We start from the raw sequence: 22,430 nt of genomic DNA, 5'->3' as shown, positions 1-22,430 counted from the left end.
ATTGCTTGACCACAAAAAGAATGAACGTGTGAAGAATTGCACTAATTTAAGCCTTCTGGTGTGTCTAATTCAAATTAATATGGAATAGGCACAAAAATGACTTCACAAATCAGTATTTACTACCAGGAAAGAAACTATACTACACAGTATCCAAAAATAAAACAAGCTCCCATTTTAAGGTTTATTTTAAAAGAAAAGGAAAAGTACCACACAAGAGATTTAGTAAATCCACAGATGATGTCATTTCTCTGCTTCAAATCCTACCGTTGTTCATTCTCAGAGCCTCCAGGATAGTATGAACTTCATACTACAGCTTGATCTGATTCTGGCCAATAACTCTTTCAGATCATTTAATGGCTCTTGTTTATGAAGAACAACCTATATCATACTGTAATACTGTTATTCATGCAGGTCTCGCACTTCGAATTGATTCCTGTCTCTCTCTCTCTCTCTCTGTCCCCCTGTCTCTCTACTCCCTCTACTCTCTCTCTGTTCTCTCTCTCTCTCTCTCTCTCTCTCTCTCTCTCTCTCTCTCTCTGTTCTCTCCCAGTTTGATTCTTTTAACCTGTGATAGTAGCTGTTATAGTAGAAATATTGTGACTAAATATTCAACGTATGCAAAAACAGGAGGGGAATCCTTTGAGAGTTTAGTCACTGTCACTGTCACTGTCCTCCCGTTGTTCATCGATTTGCTCGAGCGGGCCCAGTAGTCTCCATTTTTTGAGACTTGTTGTTACTGTGTTTGGCATATTGAATACGTCACGGGTAGCTTGCCAGGCTTTGCCATGTGGGCGAGTTTAGTAGAAGAGATAAATTTCCAGTTAGCTAATATCTAGAATGGACCCTTTGCGAAGATTTTTTTCATGTCAAAATACCGCGTGGCCGCCCACCTACCAGATGGTCAGACTTCTTCCTCAAGATCATGAACGATCGGTTTGAGGCCCTTCATGTTCCTGGAGCGAACAGATGCCATTGGGCTACACTAGCACGCGACAGGGACAAATGGAGACATTACTGGCGCCCGCTCGAGCAAATCGACGACTAACGGGAAGTTAAGTGATTAAGTGATTAAGTGATTTTTCATGTTCGGCTCCTTAAGGAACTTTGGCAGTGGGTAGGGTGCAGTAAGTGGTAGATAGGGAGGAGTGGTGAGTCACACCCAGTGATGCTGAAGGGATTTTCCTGGTTCTGTGCTCAGGAGTGACCCCTGGCTGTGCTCTGAGGGCCATATGTACTGGAATGAAACCAGGGTTACCCACATGCAAGGCAATTATTTTCCATGTTGGACTATCTTTCCAGCCCCAGAACTAAGAAACTAACCATTTTTTAAATCTCACTTAGCAAATGAAGGCTTTTATTTTGTTTAATTTCCTTTTAGGGGATTTTGCTTCTCAAAATGGATGGACCTTGAGAATTAATTTGCAACTGTTAGTAAGACAGAAAAATCACCAGGATGTCAGTGACTGAAGTAGATTCCCTCTATTTAAAAAATATTCTCTTTGAGCAGAAGATCAGATGGAACATACCTATAGTAAGGGAAGAAGAGATCACTGTCCTATCAACCCCATCAGTAGGTGGGCAGCAGAGCTGCCCAAACCCACCTTAGAATTCCAACCACACTTTCTGGACACCCAATTTGCATTATTATTATTATTATCATTATTATTATTGGGGCTGGAGTGATAGCACAGTGTGTAGGGCGTTTGCCTTGCATGCAGCCAACATGGCTGACCCGAGTTCGATTCCTCCACCCCTCCCGGAGAGCCCAGCAAGCTACCGAGAGTATCTCGCCCGCACGGCAAAGCCTGGCAAGCTCCCCGTGATGTATTCAATATGCCAAACACAGTAACAACAAAGTCTCACGATGGAGACGTTACTGGGCCCACTCGAGCAAATCGATTATTACTGGGCTGGCGCGATAGCACAGCGGTAGGGCGTTTGCCTTGCACACAGCTAGCCTGGCCGAGCCAGGTTCGATTTCTCTGCCCCTCTCGGAGAGCCCCGGCAAGCTTCCGAGAGTATCTCGCCCGTGCAGCAAAGCCTGGCAAGCTACCCATGACATATTCAATATATGCCAGACACAATAACAACAAGTCTCAAGATGGAGACGTTACTGGACCTGCTCGAACAAATCGATGAACAACGGGAGGACTATATTTGTATCTATATTATTATTATTTTGACACTGAAAAAATGCTAGTGAATTCTCATCTCCTTCAAGAAGTCTTCCTCAATGAGAGGTATGTTTTCTGGACTTGCAATAACTGATACTTGTCTGTGGAGGCATACACATTTATATGTGGAACAACTCTGGGTGAATTATTTAATTTGTACCCAAGCCATCTCTACTTTCAGCTCCAAGCAGGACTAGGGAAAGTTTATCTATCTGAATGACCCATACTCAGTCTGAAAACACCTGCCCAACTGCAATTTGGGTCCAGAGCAATGACAACAATGGTGGTGTTGATGATGTTGGTAATAATAGAGTCCTGGAAACTTTTTAGTATCAAATACAAAATGCCTCTATGAGCATCTTGGGCATAGGTGACCTATCACTGATAAAATCTTGATATCACCATAGCAAGTCACAGCAAAAGAAGGCAGATCCCTTCCGATCATCTAAAGATCTAGTTCCTAGTATACATATGAGTCATCTCAGAAAGGCTGGAATTTTCAGAATAATTTGAGGGGAGGGGGTTTAAAAGTCTGCTTGAGACAAAAGTTCTTATTTGTGAGTAGCAGACAAAGTCATGTAAAATGTGTCTTGGTGCCTGTTTTTCATCAGGCTGATATGGATTAGAAAACTAAAACATTATACCTAAAGCAAGTAGCTATTGAAATCATTGGTAGATGGTTTTGGCTTAAGAAAATATCAGAAAAACATAGCAGACTGAACACACCTTTATCACATATGGTAGTAATTAATTGAGTCATAAACCTACAAAGATGAAAAGAACGTGAGAGAAAAATATAACAGACAGGTTGTATTCACAAATTTGTGAAATGACCTGCCAGAGAAATTGGATGGAGCATGTAAAGAAGAAAAAGGAAGCCAACTCCTTCATAAAAACACCAGGAACAGGGTTTGTTTGGGTATTTTCCCGGGCCCCATGTACTGTTAAAACATCTCCCTTGGCGCACACAACTAGACAATTGTGTCCTTAGTGTCTAACCACCACTACAGACATCATCCTGGCAACAGACTGGAAAGTCTGGCTAGTCTGAATAGCCAGACCGCTGAGAGATGCCAGACTAAGAGAAGAAAAGGGATACCTCTGGGAAGTGAGATTCGGGTTCGGGTGGAAGGGGCGAGACAAGTGAATTTGCTTTTGTTTCTGGTTTTTAAATGTAAGCCTTTTAGCTAACTAACTAACTAACTAACTATGTATATGTATTACATATGTGTGTGTGTGCGTGTGTGTATAAAATCAGATATATGATAGTATATGCATAATGTATGTTCACATAGGCATACATGCTTACATTGATTTAAAGTTTTAATTTTAGGGATGGAGAGATTATGGAGTGGGTAGGGCTCTTGCTTTCTTGCCTTGCACATGGCTGACCTAGGTTCAATTTCCAGCATACCAAATATGACACATGGTCCCCCAGCCCCAGCAAAAGAAATCCCTGAGTGCAGAGCCACGAATAAACCCTAAGCACAGCTGGGAATGGTCCAAAAACAAAGAATCATAAAATGAATAAGTAAATAAAATAAAGTTTTAATTTTAAAGAAGTGAAATGACTCATGGTAAGGTACCATAAGTGTACATCAAGACCTTTAAACCATATTGCCTAAAGTGTAATAATTATGTATATTTTATATAAATATTTGTTTGGGGGAGCCACACCCATTCTCAGGACTTATGCCAGGTTCTGTACTCAGGAATGTCTCCTGGTGGTGCTCAGGGGACCATAGAGAGTGTAGGGGGTGGAATATGGGTCATGGGTCATCCTGTGTACTATCTCTCCAGCCCTAATGGTAGCATTTGAAAGGAAAAAAGTGATACAGAGTTGGAGAGTTGGTACAGTGGGTGGAGGCACAAGGCAGACATGGGTTCCACCCCCAACACCTCATTTGGTCCTCTGAGCCCTGCTGGGAGTGATCTCTGAGCAAAGAGTTAGGAGTAACCGCTGAGATTGCCGCTTGTGGCCCCAAAACAAAAAGTGACATAAAGGAAAAAATGTTTCATATTCTTGAAAACTATACAGTGCTAGACCCAGGGGAACGGCTCAGTGATAGAGTGAAAAGGTCATGAGTGTGAGATCTTGGATATGATATGCGGCAACACAACAAAGTGTGTACCAACCCCCACTCATAATCCCCACAACAAAAACACTATACACTACTGTCTGGATGAATAAAATCTTTACGTTGTCCCTGGGAATGTAATCCACTCTCTCCTAGGAAACTTTCCTTTTGCTACTGGCCTCTTTTCATGACACTGAACTGCCAATTCTCAGGACATAGTAAGTGTGGTTGCCCCACACAGCCACACAAGCTGAGCTGCCCCCCACACCCCGCCCACCCCACCAGCTCCAGGGTGGTTAGAACTGGCAGTGATACATTAATGCTAAGTCTCATTACATCATGGTAAGAAGAGCTTTCCTTCTTACTGCTCATTGTGTCATAAAATTTGTAAACTCACTTCCAAAATTCTTCCAGTTTATTGATGGATTTTTCTGCAGGGGTTCCCAGCAGTGCTCAGGGGGCCAAGGAGCCGTTTCTGGGATCTTCAGCCAACAGATCTGAAGGATTCAGAGATGCTCAAGCCCAATGGTGCCGGGGTCTTAGGGGTCACACCCTGTTTTGTTCCGGGAGCCTGTCCAAGGTTGCTCAGAGGGGTCTCAGGCTTCTTCATGCCTGCAAGATATAAACACTCCAGTTCTTTCAGCCATCAGCCCTCCTTAGCTCTTTCAGCGTCATCATCAACATGCTCTTATTATGTTCCCACCTTGGCACACAGATCCTTTAAAAAATTAACTGTAACGATTCATTGTAAAGATATAGTCATGGATTTTTCCAGTTTTGAGGTTCCCCAATTTTTTTCCTCTTCTATATTTTCTCAGTTAATAATTATACATTTTATGCTCCTCACACTGATATTTTGAATTTCTTATTCTATAAAATCAAGCTTGGTCTAAAACACACTACATGTTAGATTTATTTCTAAATTTTTCTAAACTTTGTAACTCATTAACAAACAATAATGAATAACTGTGCCTTTGGTTATTTTTTAGAAGTTCATTGGTCACTTATTGGCTCTTGAGACACTTGTAAGCATATAAATGAATGTTCAATAGGAGATTTAAGGAAAGGCAGGCAGTTGTCTTTCGACCAACAATATTTCACATGGTAAATGGATAAGCTACTTTTATAGGTAGCAAAGCAGACTCATTCCTATTTTTCAAATTAATTCATCATTTGACCTTTTCACTGTTGGGTGTTTGAATTTTTAACATCTCTCTTCTCTTATTGTTGACTTTGCTCCCTCTACTGGAATCTTGGTTAAATTGAATAGTAAAGTATCTGAAATTGAATAGTGACTTTCAGCTTCAGATTGAGGACACATATGAAGCTAAAAAGACATTCCCAGAGTGTGATTTTAAAATGTCATTGCAACCTGGAGAAATGTTTTTCTAATGCAAGCCAGAGTTCACAGAAATATTTAAGTTTGAAGAAATTGAATGTTAAATCTCTGAATTCATTCAGTTTATTTTGTAATTTATTTTCTTTTGGAGAATTCCGTTCCTGTTTTTATTATGTTCCTTGGTGTTTGAAATGCTTGAGAGCATAGCAAAAATAATAAGAGCTCATTAAGTATGCTGTAGACACTTCAAAGGATCTCAGAATATGTTTAATAAATATTGTATTCATGTTCCCTGTATTGTGAGTTAAAAGCAGTAAAGAATCTTCTGCTGTGTGGAAGAAAAAAAACAATTTCAAGAGAAGTTTATGCGTCTCTGCAGGCTCACAAATTTTATTCAACAGAAAAACAGGTCTAGAATCAAATGGACCTCTGTTTTAATTTTAAGTATATTTCCTGCATCTTCCATACTTAACTGGAAACTAGTTGAGAAAAGCCAAAGAGATTTATGAAATTCCTTACTATTTTTTCTTGTTCATCAATATCTTTTGATAAATATTATTTTTTAATTATGGTTATTTTTTTAAATCCATGTTAGCCTTTTGTTGAAAGGGAACACAAGTAGACACAATAGCCTGTAACCTGCTTGCCCTATTCTCTTCCAGGACTCAGACAATTGTACTTTGTAAAAATAATCCACCTAGAAATAAGAAAGCAAGGGACCAGTGCCAGAAAATCACATGTTCGTTTAGCTTATCAGTCAATCAGTAAGAGTATTTATTGACTGTCAACCAAATGTGGTGCTAAAAGTTGGTGATTTAACTCACCCACATTCAAGGGGGAAAAAAGGTGAAGAAAAAAAAGAGATGTGAGCACAGACTATTCTAAATAAAAATAATGGCAATGGGTGGTGGGGAAAGGGAGAATTTTGGAGGAGGCAGGAAGAATCTGTGAGAAAGAACCTCTTCTATGTTGGAGGAACAAAAGCACTATCTTGTTCTTCCAAGATACAAATAACATTTATGAACAAAGAAGACCCAGACTTTGGAAGGATGGGGAAGACACAGATGAGCATCCGGGCTTACCTAATGCATAGAAAATGCCTGGGAAAAGAAAAAATTATTTAATCAGCTACTTATACAAGTATGCGTTTCAGGGGTGCTTTTTACACACCTCTTCAAAAGTAAGCTGCCACATCAAGCCCCGCCAATGCACCCCACTGAGATTTCTCCTCCTCCCCGCCCCTTTATGTCCCCTAAAATTTTGCAAAGGGAAAGCTCTTGCCCTCTAAGAGGCACTGCAAGGTGGAATGTGTAACCAGCATGGACTGATCCAGGAAACAGAAAGTCAGAATGAAAACGGAGGGTTCAGCAGGAGCCAGATTATTCCGGGCCTTGTCAGTCATGCTAATGCATTTAGATGTAATCAGAGCAAACAGAACCCACTGGAGAATTTCACAGACGGTGCCAGGGGATTTTCTAATTCTGTTCAAAAAGCTAAGTTTGGCTACAGTGTGGAACATCTATGGAGGGGCCAAGAAAGGGGGCAGGAAGTGGCAGTGCAGCTTAGGAATGAGGAATGAGAGGAGTTCAGGCAGCGAGCGTGACTAGGAGAAAATGATGACTGCTTCCTCTGGAAGGAGTCTGCGCCAGCACTCGACATAGAGATTCATTAATCTGTACCACTCCAAGGAAGCTGGAGTACAGGAAACCACAGGATAGGTTTCCTCCAAATCCCTGCCCTTCACCAGAAAGTTTATTAAAATATGCCTCTTTTGTCAATCTGAAGGGTAAACTTCAGGATAGGCTAGGAGACTAGAAGGCAGTCTAGTGGAACTGGAATGTAGACTGTGAAGAGGTATAGCAAGATAAACCTAATCCAGAGGATTAGGAATCCACCGTGGAGGCCTCGACCAACCACCAATGTAGCCCTTTCAAGTGCCAGGCATTAAGCTAAGGGCATTCACTTCCAGTATCCCTTTTAATCCTTATCATTGCCGCATGAAATAAGTGTTATGATACGATGTTCAGAAAGAAAAAAAATGCAGGAGCATAAAAGTCTCAGGTGTCTCACAGCGAATTGAGTCCCATCACTGTGACATGTAAGGCTCTGAATGTTTTTCCAGATCTCTTGCCTGTTTTCCTTTCCTTGCATCACTGTGATCAGACAGAGCCTCCATACTGTGGCTGATGACCCACTAGCAAAGTCTTCTTGAATCTATCTATGGGATGAGGTAAGAGGATGAATCAGATTCATCTTGACAACTAATAATCCAAGTCTTTCCATGTGCTTTGGGATAACAGAGGTATATGAATGGCAGAAAAAATGTCATCGTGTTGACATGAAGGGCTACCATAGGTACCACAGTACCCTAAAGTGTTTCAGCATCTTGGGCTAGGTCTATGGCTCAAAGCGATGGAGCACATGCAGAGTCCTAAGTTTGGGGAGGTTTTTTGGTGTTTGTTTCTCCCAATGTGCAGCACCTAAGAATATGATCCTTATCTTAAAAAATTAATTATTCCAACATTTTATTCATTGCACAGGTTAGGAAAACCAATGGGAACTTCTGCCTGACTGAAATAAAACAGATCTAGTTTCTTTAGTGAAAGCTTGTGTCAGTCTTTCTTTGACATATTGCTTGGAGGCCCTCTCTGTATAATTATTATGGAGTCATTAAGCATAGCCATAGCACCAGAACTATTTAAGAAACTGCGTGAGTCACTCTCTGCTTTATAGATGCACTAATATCTTAGTGCATTTGGTCTTTCTTTAATTGATAGTTTATTTTCATTAATAAAATAATGAGATTATTGGCTAAAAGAGATTTATGGTATACAAAAAAAAAAGAAAATCATTAGAAACTTACTTTTTCTGTGACTGCTAACAGCAAAATTACTAGTTGTCTGTGTGGAATTCTTGTGTTCTACTTCACTGATTCTCAACCAAGGGATTTTGAGCCCTAGGATGCATTTTTGGGGGCAATGTTTTACTATTAGTCTGTCAGGACTGCCATAACAAAGTCACACAGATTTGGTCCTTAAACAAAAAATGGTTTATTTTCTCCTAGCTGTGGAAGCTAGTAATCCAAGGTTAAACTTTTGCCAAGGTTGATTTCTTAGGACTCTCCTTGGCTTGTCCATGATCACTTTCTTCTTAGGGATTCACATGGTCTTTCCTCTGCCCCTGGCTTCTTCTTCTCATATTGGAATAGAGCCCATCCTTGTGACCTGATTTTAACTTCCATATTTAAGACCCTATGTCCAAACATTATCACTTTTTTTGTTTGTTTTGCTTTTTGGGTCAGACCCAGCGATGCTCAGGGGTCACTCCTACCTCTGTACTTAGGAATTACTCCTGCAGTTGCTTGGGGAACCATATGGGATGTCAGAGACTGAACCCAGGTTGCCCTACCTGTTATACTAATGCTCCGGCCCCTCACTTTCTTTTTTAAAACTATAAATATTGTGGTTTACAAAATTGTTCATAATACAGTTGTTTCAGGCATTCAATGTTTCACCACAAATCCCACCACCATTGTGATATACCCTCTACCATTGTCCCAGTTTTCCACCTACTCCCCCAAACCTCTCTTCTTGGCAGGCACAAAATAATTTTTTTACATTGTTTGTTACTACAATGGCAAATGGAACTATCAAAAAAATGTTAAGTAAAAGAAAATTTGTGAAAATTGTTACATCTCACATTGGGGTTATTAAAGTCTTTTTTTTTTTTTGGTCTGAGGATTTACTGAGCTGTTTGTTGCTAGTTGAGCCTTCTGTGGTTTGTTTGTTTATTGATCTTAGTTGGCATCTATGCTACTTTCTCATCTAGTTTGCTAAGCTCCTATTGGGTTGTCTGTATCATGGAATTCGGAAGTGTCCAGGAGCTCCAGCAGTTCCGGGATCTATAGAACTGGGATGCTTCTCCTTCCACCTCCATCCTGAGAACATCCCAGATGTCTCTTCCAAGGTTAGTCATAAAACTGACACTGGGGAGTGGCAGTTTTACGACTCCTTGACTCCAAGAAGACCCCTGAGTTTTCAGCCCAAAAATCAGTGTACCTGGGAGTTTCTCACATTGGTGTCTCTGCAGAGATTAGCCGTGAGCAGTGGAATTGGGCCATTTGAATGGCAGCAGCTGTGGGTTGTGCGTAAAGCTGTTGGGGTTTTGGCAGTGTGTGGTCCTGATCTGCCTCTCTGCCTAAGCCTCCCTTGAGTTTTCATCCCAAAGACCAGTGTATCCACGAGTTACATCAGCTTGGCTTGGCATCTCTCCAAGTGTAATTATATTCTGTAGGTTATGAATCTACATACAAATTTAGAAAGTTCACGAGAGTCTTGGAGAGTTCATGGTTGTCACAACTGGCAAAGTGAGAATTCCCCTGGCATAGAGTGGTTAGAGCCTGGGATGCTGCTGTTCAACACTGTATTTTATCCGCTCTTATCTTGGATGGTTGTTCAATCCTTGAGGGAAGTGACTTCCAACCTTTTCGACATCTGCAGATTGGTATCAGTCTGAAGACCATGGTTGAAAATCCATTATATTAAAATACTTTTTTTTCTCAGATGAGCAGAAAATTTTGCAGACTGGCAGTAGAAAATCAGCTTTGAAATTATAATAAAAAAGATACTACATAGCGTTGAGAAGGAAAAAGCTATTGCTACATGCAACACAAGAATTTATTTCATAAATATAATGAACAAAAGAAACTTGGATAAGCTAGAAAAACTATACTCTGTTTTACTAAGTAAAAGAAGTCGATGTAAAAAAACTGTATACCATAGTATTCTAAATATATGAGATTCTGTAAAATAAAACATGTAGGCACATTTCAGTAGAAAAGCTAAAGATGTAGAGAGTGAAGGGAGGAAAAGATGAATCACAGAGGATTTCAGAGAAGTGAGAACAGGATTGCAGAGATAATGCTGCCATAAGGTGCTTGCCTTGCATGTGACTGACTCAGATTAGATCCCTGATACTATAAGTGCTCACTTGAGCACTTGTAGGACTGATCCCTCATCATATAGCTAGAAGTAAGCCCTTAGCACCACTCTTACAAAACAAAGAAGTAAATAATAAAAATAGAGTATGAAAGTCATTTGTGTGATTCTGTAGTGATAAAATTTTTATCATTAGAAATCTATCCAAACCCATAGAACATACCAAACCACTAATGAATACTAACATAAATTACAAACTTTGGTTGATAATGATGCATTCATTTAGTCATCAGCTATAGCAGTGGACCACTATAATGGGAGTATGTTGATAGTAGGGAGTGAGTTTAGCATATGTAAGAGGTGAGTTTAGCAGGTATAGGGAAAAATCTCTGAACCTCCCTTTCAATTCTGCTCTAAATCTAAATTCTCAAGTGTATGCCCTATATAGTTCCACTTATAGAAAGTCCAAAACCAAAGAAAATGAACATATAAGTTTTTGAACTTAGCAAACTGGCTTCTTTTGTGGGGATTAATGTGTGGAGAGGACTTAGAGCTCTGAGGGAATGGCTGAATTCTCATTCTTAATTTGCATTCTCACCTGAAAGTCAGAAACATGGGCATTTAGGACATTCGGGACTTATCCACTTTTCCATATAGATTATAGATAAATAAAAACAATTTTTCAAAGACACATTGTTTTACAACAGTACCTAGAAATGGTTCTTACTCTCATAACATGCGACATCAACTTGCAGCTTTCCTTTTGTAGTTCATAAAAGGGCTTATTTCTTGTCTCTGATGAAACAGTGATCAATTTTAAAGTGTTGGAATGGCTCTAGCCTGGACCAGTATTAACAAGGTATCTGGAGGAAAGCAAAATGCTACTGGATCTCCCAAAACAAATGTCAAATTGTTGTGCTCCAAAAAAATAGAAATTACACGGTGCTACTAAAGAAGAAAATATTTATCTTCAACTGTGGCCTAGATTAAGAAAACATTTGTGTTGTTGTTTCATTTGTTTAGTCTAAGGAATGGCCTCTTTGTAGTCGTTGATTTGTGTGCTAAATTTCAAAGATAGATAGTATGGCTGGATTTTAAGATAGGAAACCAGGTACCCACAAAGACTCTAAAAAATTATTGGAGAGCTATTTTTATAAGAGGAGGAAAAGAGAAAATCGAAGGAAAGAGGAAGAAGGAAAAAGAAGGGAAAAAAGGGAAAGAAAAGAAAGAGAAGAGGGATGGGAGGGGAGGAAAGTGGAGGAGGAGCAGGAGAAGAATGTGGCTGTACGAGTTCAGGTACTGAACATAGGGGAGAAGGGCCCTTTCACTGGATGGGAATGTTTTAGGACTCCCTAGGAAAAAAAGCAACAAGAGTTAACTGAAGAGAGAAACCACAACCTAAATGTGATCATTGTGGAAGACAGGCACACACAAAGTACATTTTGTTCCCCGAAGTGTTTTGTAACAGAAAGGTTGCATACCTCACATAAATCACCCTGTAGCTATTTAATAAGAAACATGATTTCCCCTCACTCCCCGCCCCCACTGTGGATTGGGTAAGATCATATGTTCCCAGACAGGAAGGAAGAGGGCTCAGAGCAGAAGAAGACTCAGTTCACCATTAACTGATTATCTTCTATATGGCAAGACTAAGCTAGACATGCACAATGATGAAACATTGATGATCATGGGAAGTTTCTGCTTACTCAGAAGAAAGAAACACAATCTTATCATTTCAATGTGATGCCATTCAACATGCGGGGTGATGCAGAATAGCATTAGTCAGAAGTGGTAACACCCAACTGAATCTTGAACAATGAATTCGAACTAACATGCTAGAGTGGGAACGGGTCCTTGTGCTATATAGTATATGAGACCAACGAATATTTTAATCAAATCACCATGAGATACAGTTACAAAGCTTTTATGTTTGAGTTTCAATCATACAATGATCAAACACCCATCCCTCCACCAGTGCACATTATCCACCAACAGTGTCCCCAATATAGTCCCCTTTTCCAACCCTCCCCCTGCCTACATAGCAGACAACTTCCCCGATACTTTCTCTCTACTTTAGGCATTATGGTTTGCAATACAGAAAATGAGAGGCTATCACATTTGGTTCTTTTTCTACTTTCAGCGAACATCTCCCATCCCAAGCGATCCCTCCAACCATCATTTTCTTAGTGATCCCTTCTTTCTTAGTTATCCCTTCTCTATTCCAGCTGCCTTCTCGCCCCATTCATGAGGCAGGGGTCCAACTATGGATCAATCTTCCTTCCTTTGTGTCTACTGCCCTTGGGTGTCCATCTGATGTTATATTATTTTATACTCCACAAATGTAACACTGCTTTTTTAATAGACTTATTTTGCTGTCAGTTGGAAGGTGGACTTGAAGAAGCAAAACTAGTGCCAGGGCTTGAGAGAGAGTTCAGCAGGCCCAGATTCTAGTGTTACTACATGTTCCCCCCAAGTGACCCCTGTACACAGGGCCAGGAGTTGCCACTGAGTACTTCTGAAAATGGGACCAACATAAAAACAATAATAATTATTATCATCATTGTTAATATTATTTCTTTAAAAAGACTGATAGCAGGAACCAGCGTATAACACCCGTCTCTCATGTGTAAGTGCCAGGGTTCCATTTCCAGCACCAAGGAAAACCAAAAGGATAACCCCAGTAACAGGCAGCATGGAGCTGGAAGGGGTTTCAGGTAACTGAGTCAGAAATGGCTAAACCTGGGAGAGGGAAGAGTAGCGAGGAGAAATGGATGGGGTGAAACAATTTTTAAAGGTAGAAGACTTGAAAGTAGACTATAGATCAAGCATGATGGCCACTTAACACCTGCATTACAGACTACAACACCCTAAAGGAGAGAGAGAGAGAGAGAGAGAGAGAGAGAGAGAGAGAGAGAGAGAGAGAGAGAGAGTAAAAGGGAATCCACCTGCCAAACAGGTGGGGGTGGGGGGTGGGGGAGAGGGGGAAGGAGGGATACTGGGAACATTGGTGTTGGAGAATGGGCACTGGTGGAGGGTTGGGTACTCAATCATTGTATGACTGAAATGTAAGCACGAAAGTGTATAAGTCTGTAACTGTATCTCACGGTGATCCATTAAAAACTAAAAAGAAATATTAAAAAAAAATAAACAACAAATAAATAAATGAATAGATAAAGGTAGAAGACTTAGGTAGATTTGGGCCTTTTGAGGAAGATGGTGGCTGCCATCAACTCAAAATCAACTTATAGGAAAGGAAACAAGTTTGGAATAGAACAGAATTATTTCTATTATGGATGTGACACAATGATATTGCTCAGCAGGCATATCCAGGAAAAGTTAGATATGATTCTAAAATCGAGGAGAGAGATCAAGGCTACGCCTATTGGTGAGATGGGAGCAAGTGCTCTCCTCTCATAGAGGGGCTGAGGCCCATGAGCCAGGCGGAGCAAAGAGGAAAGGGCTAGGAAAGTAGCAGAGAACAAAAGAGAACAAGAATTTGACATGTTTTTGTTTACTGGTCTAAATCCCAGTCGTTTCTATGGAGTAAGAAGAATGGTAGCATGGTGGTTGGTTAAAAGGCTTGAGACAAGTAGTAAAAGTTGGAAACTATCTATGGGAGTGAATTGAGCAACCAGAACAACAGGATTGCATAGTAATGGTGAGAACTCATAGATTATAAATTTATGTCACTAAATCACATTTGTAAATTTTTCTTTCCTAGCAGTGCTCTGTAACTTGGAGCATTGACAGAAGTGAATCATGGTGGTTTTTTTTTTTACCCCAGAGTTGAGAATTGGCCTGAGGTCTAAAACAAAAGTTGGGGGACGAGAGAATTGAGATGCTGGTGGGGGCAGGTTGCAGATGATCAGTCATGACCTTGGAGTCAGACAAAGTTTTGATAACGGAAGTATTAAAGAACCTTAGGTTGAATTCAAAATAATGGTGGGAAGGGGCAATGGTGGTGGGAAGGTGTAGTGGTGATGGGATTGGTGTTGAAATAGTGAATGCAATCAACTAATGTGAACAACCTTATGAAAACAAAATTTAAAAATTAAAAAAGAAAGAATCATAGGTTGGAACAGAGGACACCTAAGCTCAAAACATAAGAGGTGAGGTTAGAAACACAGTGGTCTGTTAAGTTAGATCTGATAATGTGGCGGGGTAGAGGGGGCGGGGGGGAGGTGGTGGAGTCCAGGGGTAATGTGAAGAGAGAGTGAAGATAATACATTCTGCAGAAAGAAATTTGCCCATGTAGAGACAGATTCAAAGAGAAACTACAGGTGAGCCCGCTGCATTGAGGAAAGTAGCTTACGTTCAAGATGGATAGTGTATTTAGCCAGATGTTGCAGAACTTAAGAAGTTATGGACATTATAAGACCTGGAACCAATGGTTCTCAGATGTGAAAATCAGGGCTGTCTCATAGCATATGAGTGCTTAGTATGTGCCCTTCCTGGAGGCTCCTTGTGACTCCAGATCAAGATTTCACCTCCAGACCATTCACTCCTCTCTGTGCTGCCTCTACCACGGCAAGAGGATGAAGATCTTTTCTGTAGGACACCACCATTGACCCAGAGGTGAAGACTTTGTCTAAATCACCTCTCTGGGGGAATCCTTTTTTTTTTTTGGTGGAGGGGACACTGGCAGTGGCTCTGAGTGGGAGTAACCATCATATGGACTCTGGAATAATCTCTCAGGCTGTGTTGGAGAAAATCATCTAGAAGGTGGAGGTGCAGTAAGCATGGAGAGAGTATCAGAGTCAGCAACCTAGCAAAGTCCTGACCAGTGGTGGCAGCCAAGAAAGATGTGAGGTCAGCCACAGAGACAGGCCCTGCTGTGGAATTAGCTATAAGGGAAACCTTAGGTCTATAGACATGGCAGTAAAGGAACAAGCTGAACATGACTTGAATTCATTCTACTCAGTGTCCTAGACCTAACTACACAATGAATTTCGATTCATATTTGTGAAATGAAGAAACTAATAGATCTGCAAGCAACAAAATCATTTTCACACAACTGGAAGTGTCTGGTTAGGTGGATCTCTCTGCTCTAACCAACTGTGTGTTTAATCATTTTAAGCCTATTAAATATTGTTGTGCTCAGAGCACACATCTACAAATTTTTCAGTTGCTCCTGCATACCAATTCTTACCCTTGCTTGAATATTTATAAATCTGAGAAACTTTTTTTAAATCCCACTGCCCATACTGAGCCAGTTAGTTCAGGAATTATTAAAATAGAAGTCAGGGGGCTGGAGTGATAGCACAGCGGGTAGGGCGTTTGCCTTGCACTTGGTTAACCTGGCTTCAATTCCCAGCATCTCATATGGTCCTCCAAGCACCGTCAGGAGTAATTCCTGAGTACAGAGCCAGGAGTAACCCTTGTGCATCACCAGGTGTAAGCCCAAAAAAGGAAAAAAAATAGAAGTCAGACACAATATGTTTTTTAAGGCTCCTTATTGTGATTCAAAATTATAGTCAAAACTCCTCCCATAGATGTTTGTGTCCTTATTTTAGATTTCTGCATGTGGTCTTTAGCACATAATAGAGAAGAGGTGAGAGACAGAGCAGAATGGGTAGCAATATTTAACTTTAAGGCCACAATAAATCTTCTATATATTTTTCTTTTTCTTATTTCCTTTTCAGGGATCACATGATTCCAGGGCTCAAACCCAGAGAATGCAAAGTATGTGTTCCAGCCCTTTGAACTATCTCACCAAAATATTGCTCCTACAGTGCAAGACACTGAACCCAAGACCCTGCATATGTTATGCATGCACTCCAGTCCTTTGCCTATCTTTCAGGTCCTCTATTCTTATGAAACAATTTTTTGTGTGACCAGGTCTTCAAAATTAATTCCAAATCCTTGGCAAAAGATAAAAAAAAATACATAAACCCATGGCATGGTTTTTCTGTCTCTAGGAAACAGTATCATAGACAAACGTGGTGGAAAAGAGGAACTTTTGCAAATATTCATTTTAAAAATAAATGAAACACAAGCATGGACTGGCTGTTAAGACCCCTCACTCACTGCTAAGATATGTGCCTTCCACAAATCAAAGAGACCAAATACTGGGACCCAGGCGATATAGCTCAGTGGTGTGACCCAAGTTGGAATCAGACACTATATGATTCCCTAACACCACTAAATGTGACCCTACAGGCAGGGAGCACCCCCAAGTATGGCCCACAAAACTGGGGTACAACTCCACTTCCTCAGACCCTAGCTTAGAACCTTCCTGCCTTTGGCCAAGTATCTCCAAGACATAGCCCCTGAAACCTTGAGCATAGCTCAGAATAAATAAAATGATTTTTTTATGGAAAGATCAATTACTATAGAAAATTAAAGAAATTTTTTTAAGAATTTGACTCAGGATGAGGGTATTTTTGTAATGGGTAAGAGGCTCAGAGAAAAGCCTAGCACAGGTAGTGATCTGGAGGACTGGACTTTCCTTCAACTCTGCCCTGTGCCCTGGAGGCCTCTCCATGAGCTTCATCTGTATCCTTTATAAATATGCACCTTCAAGGACCAGAGAAATAGTACAAAGGGGTGAAGGTACTTTCCTTGTATGTAATCAGTCTCAGTTTGATCCCAGCATCATAGTTATCTGAGCATCACTGGGGGTGGCTCTGGAGGTCATTGGAAGTCCGGAGTACAGCTGGGTCTTCTGAGTACCACCTGGGATGCCTCCCCCTCAAAAAAATTAAGTAAAAGGAAATAAAATACCCCTGCCCTCACAAATGCAAGTCCTCGATGGCAGCTGAAACTCCCCATTGTCTCTGAGCTGGTTAAATGTCATTGAAGCATCACCTGTCTTGGCATGAAAGCAACAAGAGGTATATTAATCCAAAAAGTGCTCAGTCATATCTGTTTTTACCCATCCCTAGCAGAAGAGAATTTGAGAGTAAAACTGTAAAAACTTTTATAGTAGTTGAATAGTCTCCGTGAAAAAGCATAGCAAAATCTTAAGACTTATAGTTTGTATTTGCTAGTGTTCTCTAACTTTTCTAGTAATTAATTTTTATGATTTTTATGAAGGTATGACTCTATTGTAAATGAGACATTTTTTAAATTGATACATATCCATGGATAGTTTGTGAGTGCTGAACTGGAAAGGCACTATTGCATCTGAACAGCAACACTAAATGTGTTCACACAGGAGAATAAAAGTGAATGTAGGTGCTGGGAGGTAGTTCAACCCACTGGCCTACCACTATGAGTACAGGAGTTTCCAGTTCAGCCCCCACCATTGCTGGTTCCCCAGGCACTACCAGAACATCTGAGCACTGAACTAGGAGTAGACTCAAGCATTGCTAGATGGGGTCAAGAAAACAAAAGCAAAAATGTGTGTGAATGCAGAAAATTAAGTTTTATCTTAACCAAGTTAATTTTTTTTCTTTTTTGGGTCACACCGGGCAATGCACAAGGGTTATTCCTGGCTCATGCACTTAGGAATGACTCCTGGCGGTGCTTGGGGGACCATATGGGATGCTGGGAATCGAACCTGGGTTGACCGCATGCAAGGCAAATGCCCTACCCACTGTGCTATTGCTCCAGTCCAAATTATTATTTTAAAATCTATTGTTTTACTTATTTGTGGCCACACCCAGTGATGCTCAGTTCTTACTCTTGGCACTGCACTCAGTAATTACTCCTGGGCAGTGCTCCAAGAACTATATGGGATTCAGGGGAAACAACCTGTGTCGGCTGTGTGCAAGACTTACTCATTGTACTATTGCTCTGGTCCCTAAAGATCTACTTTTTTTGGGTAATTTTACTTTAAATTGTTATTAAAGGTTGTTCTATGCTGTGGGCATATACATGCATTACTAAAAGCTTCATCAAAGGAAATAGCCTGTATTAGGAAATCAGTGATTTCATAGCAACCTCGGACAAGCAGCACCAGCCTAATTTGTGTCTAAACCAAGAGAGCAAGCACTGGGCAGTGTGTGTGCAGTATCACAACGAAAGGAGCACAAACCTCAGCGAGCACAGCCAGCGAGGTGCGAGCACCCCAGATGTTTGCATGACCCACGCTGAGCCCCCCAGCTGGTGATGCGAGACCATTACAAGCCCCGATCATCACAACAAGTCAACAACAAACAATGAAGGGAAGGGGCAAGAAAATGAAAAATAAAAATGTTTAAATTCTGCAGGAAACAGGTGGTGAAGGGTTGGATTAGCAATGCTAGCTCATTTTCCAAAAGAAAACCACAACGTCAGTAGCACAGAGAAGTTTTTCATTCCTGTTGGGAAAGGGAGGTGCTCTCTTTCTTAAGAAGAAAGTTAAGTCAGTCCCTTCTGATTTGGAAACAGCTAATCATAGGGTTTCAAAAGATTAATGTAGTTGTTTAAACACAAGGAAGCCTGTACAATGAAGTTAATTTTCCCAAGATCATGCAGCTAGTGAATGGAGGTACCAGGATGCAAATCCCAGCATTGGGCTCTAATCATTCCTGCACCCTCTTTGCCGCCCCACCAATAGAATAGGTTCAGTAGGTGCCTCAAAAGTGACTGCTCGAGGCTGGAGCAATAGCACAACAGGTAGGACGTTTGCCTTGCACGCGGCCGATCCGGGTTTGATTCCCAGCATCCCATATGATCCCCTGAGCCCTTGCAGGAGCAATTTGAGTGCAGAGCCAGGAGGACCCCTGTGCATCGCCGGGTGTGACCCAAAAAGCAGGATAAAAAAGTGAATGCTCGTAAGTGAAATAAGTCAGAAAGAGAGGGACAGACATAGAATGACTGCCCTCATTTGTGGAATATAAAATAACATAATATGAGACTAACACCCAAGGACAGCAGAGACAAGGGCCAGGAAAATTGCTCCGTGGTTGAAAGCCTGCCTCATGAGCTGGGGGAGAAGGCAGTTGGGATATAAAAGGAATCACTAAGTCAATGGGATAGGTTGGAGGGATCGCTCAGGATGGAAGATGTGTGCTGAAAGTAGATAAAAGACCAAACATGATAACCTCTCAGTATCTGTATTGCAAGCCATAATGACCAAAAGTAGAGAGAGAATAAAAGGTAAATTGTCTGCCATAGAGGAAGGAGGAGGGGTTGGGGGAGAGGGGGGAGGGGAGGGGTATTGGCGACATTGGTGGTGGAAAATGTGCACTGGTGGAGGGATGGGTGTTCAATCATTATATGACAGAAACTCAAACATGAAAGCTTTGTGACTATATCTCACGGTGACTCAATAAAAATAAAAAGTGAATGCTTATATCAGTTCACTTCCAGGTACCTCAAATAAGAGTAATAGATATTAAAACACTACGGAGTACTTATGAACCTTCTTAATATTTAAATTCCTTGTCCTGTAAATTTCCTTTTGCACACAGACAAGATCTATATTTGGTCCAAACTGATTTGCATATAATCTTTCAATTCATAAAACCTTTCACCTGTGAATTTTTTACATAAGCTTGGGTATAGAGATGAATATAAAATTGATACAGATATACAAATTAAAACTTTACTAACAGTAAATCATAAGAAATCTATTTTCACTTCTTCTCTTCTAGAGCAGGCTTTTTTTTCTCGCTCTCCACACATTTCTATAAATTTCTTTCAATGAAAACTATTTTGCTTCACTAAACAAAATATTAAGACAATATTTTAAGTTACATAACAGTATGTGGAGTCAGTTTAAGAAACTTGGAGTTAAACCATGCAAGAAAACAAACATGTTTTACTACATTGACGGCACAAATCTCTAAGTCTTTCTCATGTGAATAACCCTTTAAAGGCAGAGTGAATAATCACTCACTTCTTAGTATTACTAATTGGTATTTGATAAAAGAGCCAACCTACCAATACTAGAATCAGTACAATGGGTGAGACCACCCCAATAACAAGAATGACTCAAAGTTTTTAAAAGCTTAATAATGAGTAAAAGCGGTCAAAAGATACTAACATCCAGTTATAAGACAAATAAATCCTGGAATGTAAATTCCAGCATGGTGACTACAATTACCAATATTGTATAATATTTGAAAGTTACCTTACACACACACACACACACACACACACACACACACACAGAGTAAACCTTAAGGAGTCTTATCACTTAAGGGACATAATTGTGTAACTCTGTGATGATGGAGGCTAACTAAACGTACTATGATAACATTTCTGCAATATATATGGGCATTAAATCAAATCATTATGGCGGACACCTAAATCCAACCGGATGTTACCTATCAATGAAATCAATTAAAAATAATAACAAATAAAAAGAAGGTCATTATCTTATCTCAAGATAAATTTCAAGTATGTGCACGGTTTGAGATAACAATGGCCTTAGTCAAGTTTGAGCAATGAGTCATTTTTTCAGTCAACCTTCAGCCGCCTGTTATGTAAAGTCTGAGCTGGTGTTGATAAGAATCACCCAGCAGTCTTTTGCCTCTGAGATACAGATGGCACATACCAGTGATGCGAAAGGATTATGTAGGAGACAGTGAAGAAATAGAAAAGTAAAAACAGAATAAAATCTAATTACACGGAGTTTCACTTAAAACAAAAATTGATTGAGTTCTGCCCAAAGTAGCTTGTTGTTTCCTGTGCCGGGAACTACTGTGCAGCCCAGCAGGAAGTGTGTTACAGAGCGGGATCACATTACACCCTTGTTTTATGGTTCATTTCACTTATTTAATGCAATCTGAGAACCTGCAAAAGGAACATGTTAGAAGGAGGGAATAGGCTTTTTGTCTTGTTTTGTTTTTTAAGTTTCTTTGAATCAAAACATTTGTTTTTACAAGGTGCTTACAGTCCCAGAGAAGCCGGACGCCCGGCGTGACATGGGGAAGACATTTCTCTTTGTCACAGAACTCAAAGCCAGACACCAAGTTGAGTTATGGCAAGGGTTGAGTTATGTCTTTTTTCCTTTGCGCTCCTCCTCCCGTCATTTTCAGCATGAAGAATGGCAACCCTACCCACGAATGGTTCTAAGTCACACTGAATTCCACAGAAGCTCCTGCAAGGGTCTCGGTCATTGGACTGAGAGCCGGTGAGGTTGGAGTGAGCTCAGAGAGGAGGATATTTAAGATACAGAACAGTGATTTATTTGTCAAGCCCAGGACTGGGTTCCTTTGGCTGCATTGCGTGGAAAAGTGCGAAGTCAACAGCTGGTTTTCCTTGTGGTGGCATAGAGCGCTCCTCACACACTGTCTGTTTTCCTCCCCAGAGACCTCAGTATGAACAACATCAGTCAGCTGCCCCCAGAGCCCCTCCACAGCCTTCGCTTCCTAGAGGAGCTGTAAGTATCACTGAAGTCATGGTGCATCCCGTCCATGCCGGACACATTCCTGTGTTTGTCTTTCATACTTACTGTGGGAACCTGATAAAACAAGGCAGAAAAGCTGTCAGCACCAACAATTTGGGCACATGAGGAAACACTTAGTTGGGGGGCTGAGGGGGGTGGGTGAATTGCTTATGATTCTGGAAATCAACTTATAAAAGAGTTTACCGTGAGGCTACAGCTTTCTAAGGTAAGACTGGGCCAAACAAATTAAAATGTTAAAACAAAGATTGTTTAAAAGAGCTGGATGGTTCTTTGGAAATAGTTAAGCAGCAGGATATTAAACGTTTGAATACCGGTTCATGTTTATTAAAATAGCAAGTAAGGCTGTAATCAAAACCAAAAACTGCCAGTTGGTTCGGTTTGTGATGGGGAGAATTGAGTCCACATTTCGTCGCACCAAAACTTCTTGTCCTAATCACTTTTAATTCCTAGTTTCCTATTTTTACATTTTACATTTAGCTTCCCTCAAGGCTTGAACAGAAAAACATAAAGTCCATGGTACTTAAAAACTGGGCCTTTCCAAATCATAAAATAAAATTAGAAAGGAGGAAGCTAAAATTAATTAATGGTACACAGAGGAATCTTGATTAAGTCTAGTAATCA

At 40.5% G+C, this 22,430-nt stretch overlaps 1 protein-coding gene across 1 annotated transcript in view; it reads left to right on the top strand.

The window, feature by feature from the left end:
* LGR5 (leucine rich repeat containing G protein-coupled receptor 5) overlaps positions 1-22,430 on the top strand; it is a 132,747-nt gene that overhangs the window by 40,872 nt on the left and 69,445 nt on the right. The window contains exon 2 of the mRNA XM_056130647.1: positions 21,711-21,782. Coding sequence (XP_055986622.1) covers positions 21,711-21,782 — 72 coding nt within the window. The remainder of the gene's footprint in view (positions 1-21,710; positions 21,783-22,430) is intronic.

This window comes from Sorex fumeus, unplaced genomic scaffold, assembly GCF_029834395.1.
Source record: "Sorex fumeus unplaced genomic scaffold, SorFum_2.1 ptg000081l, whole genome shotgun sequence".
Lineage (NCBI taxonomy): Eukaryota > Metazoa > Chordata > Mammalia > Eulipotyphla > Soricidae > Sorex > Sorex fumeus.
This window is presented reverse-complemented; position numbering and strand designations above follow the sequence as displayed.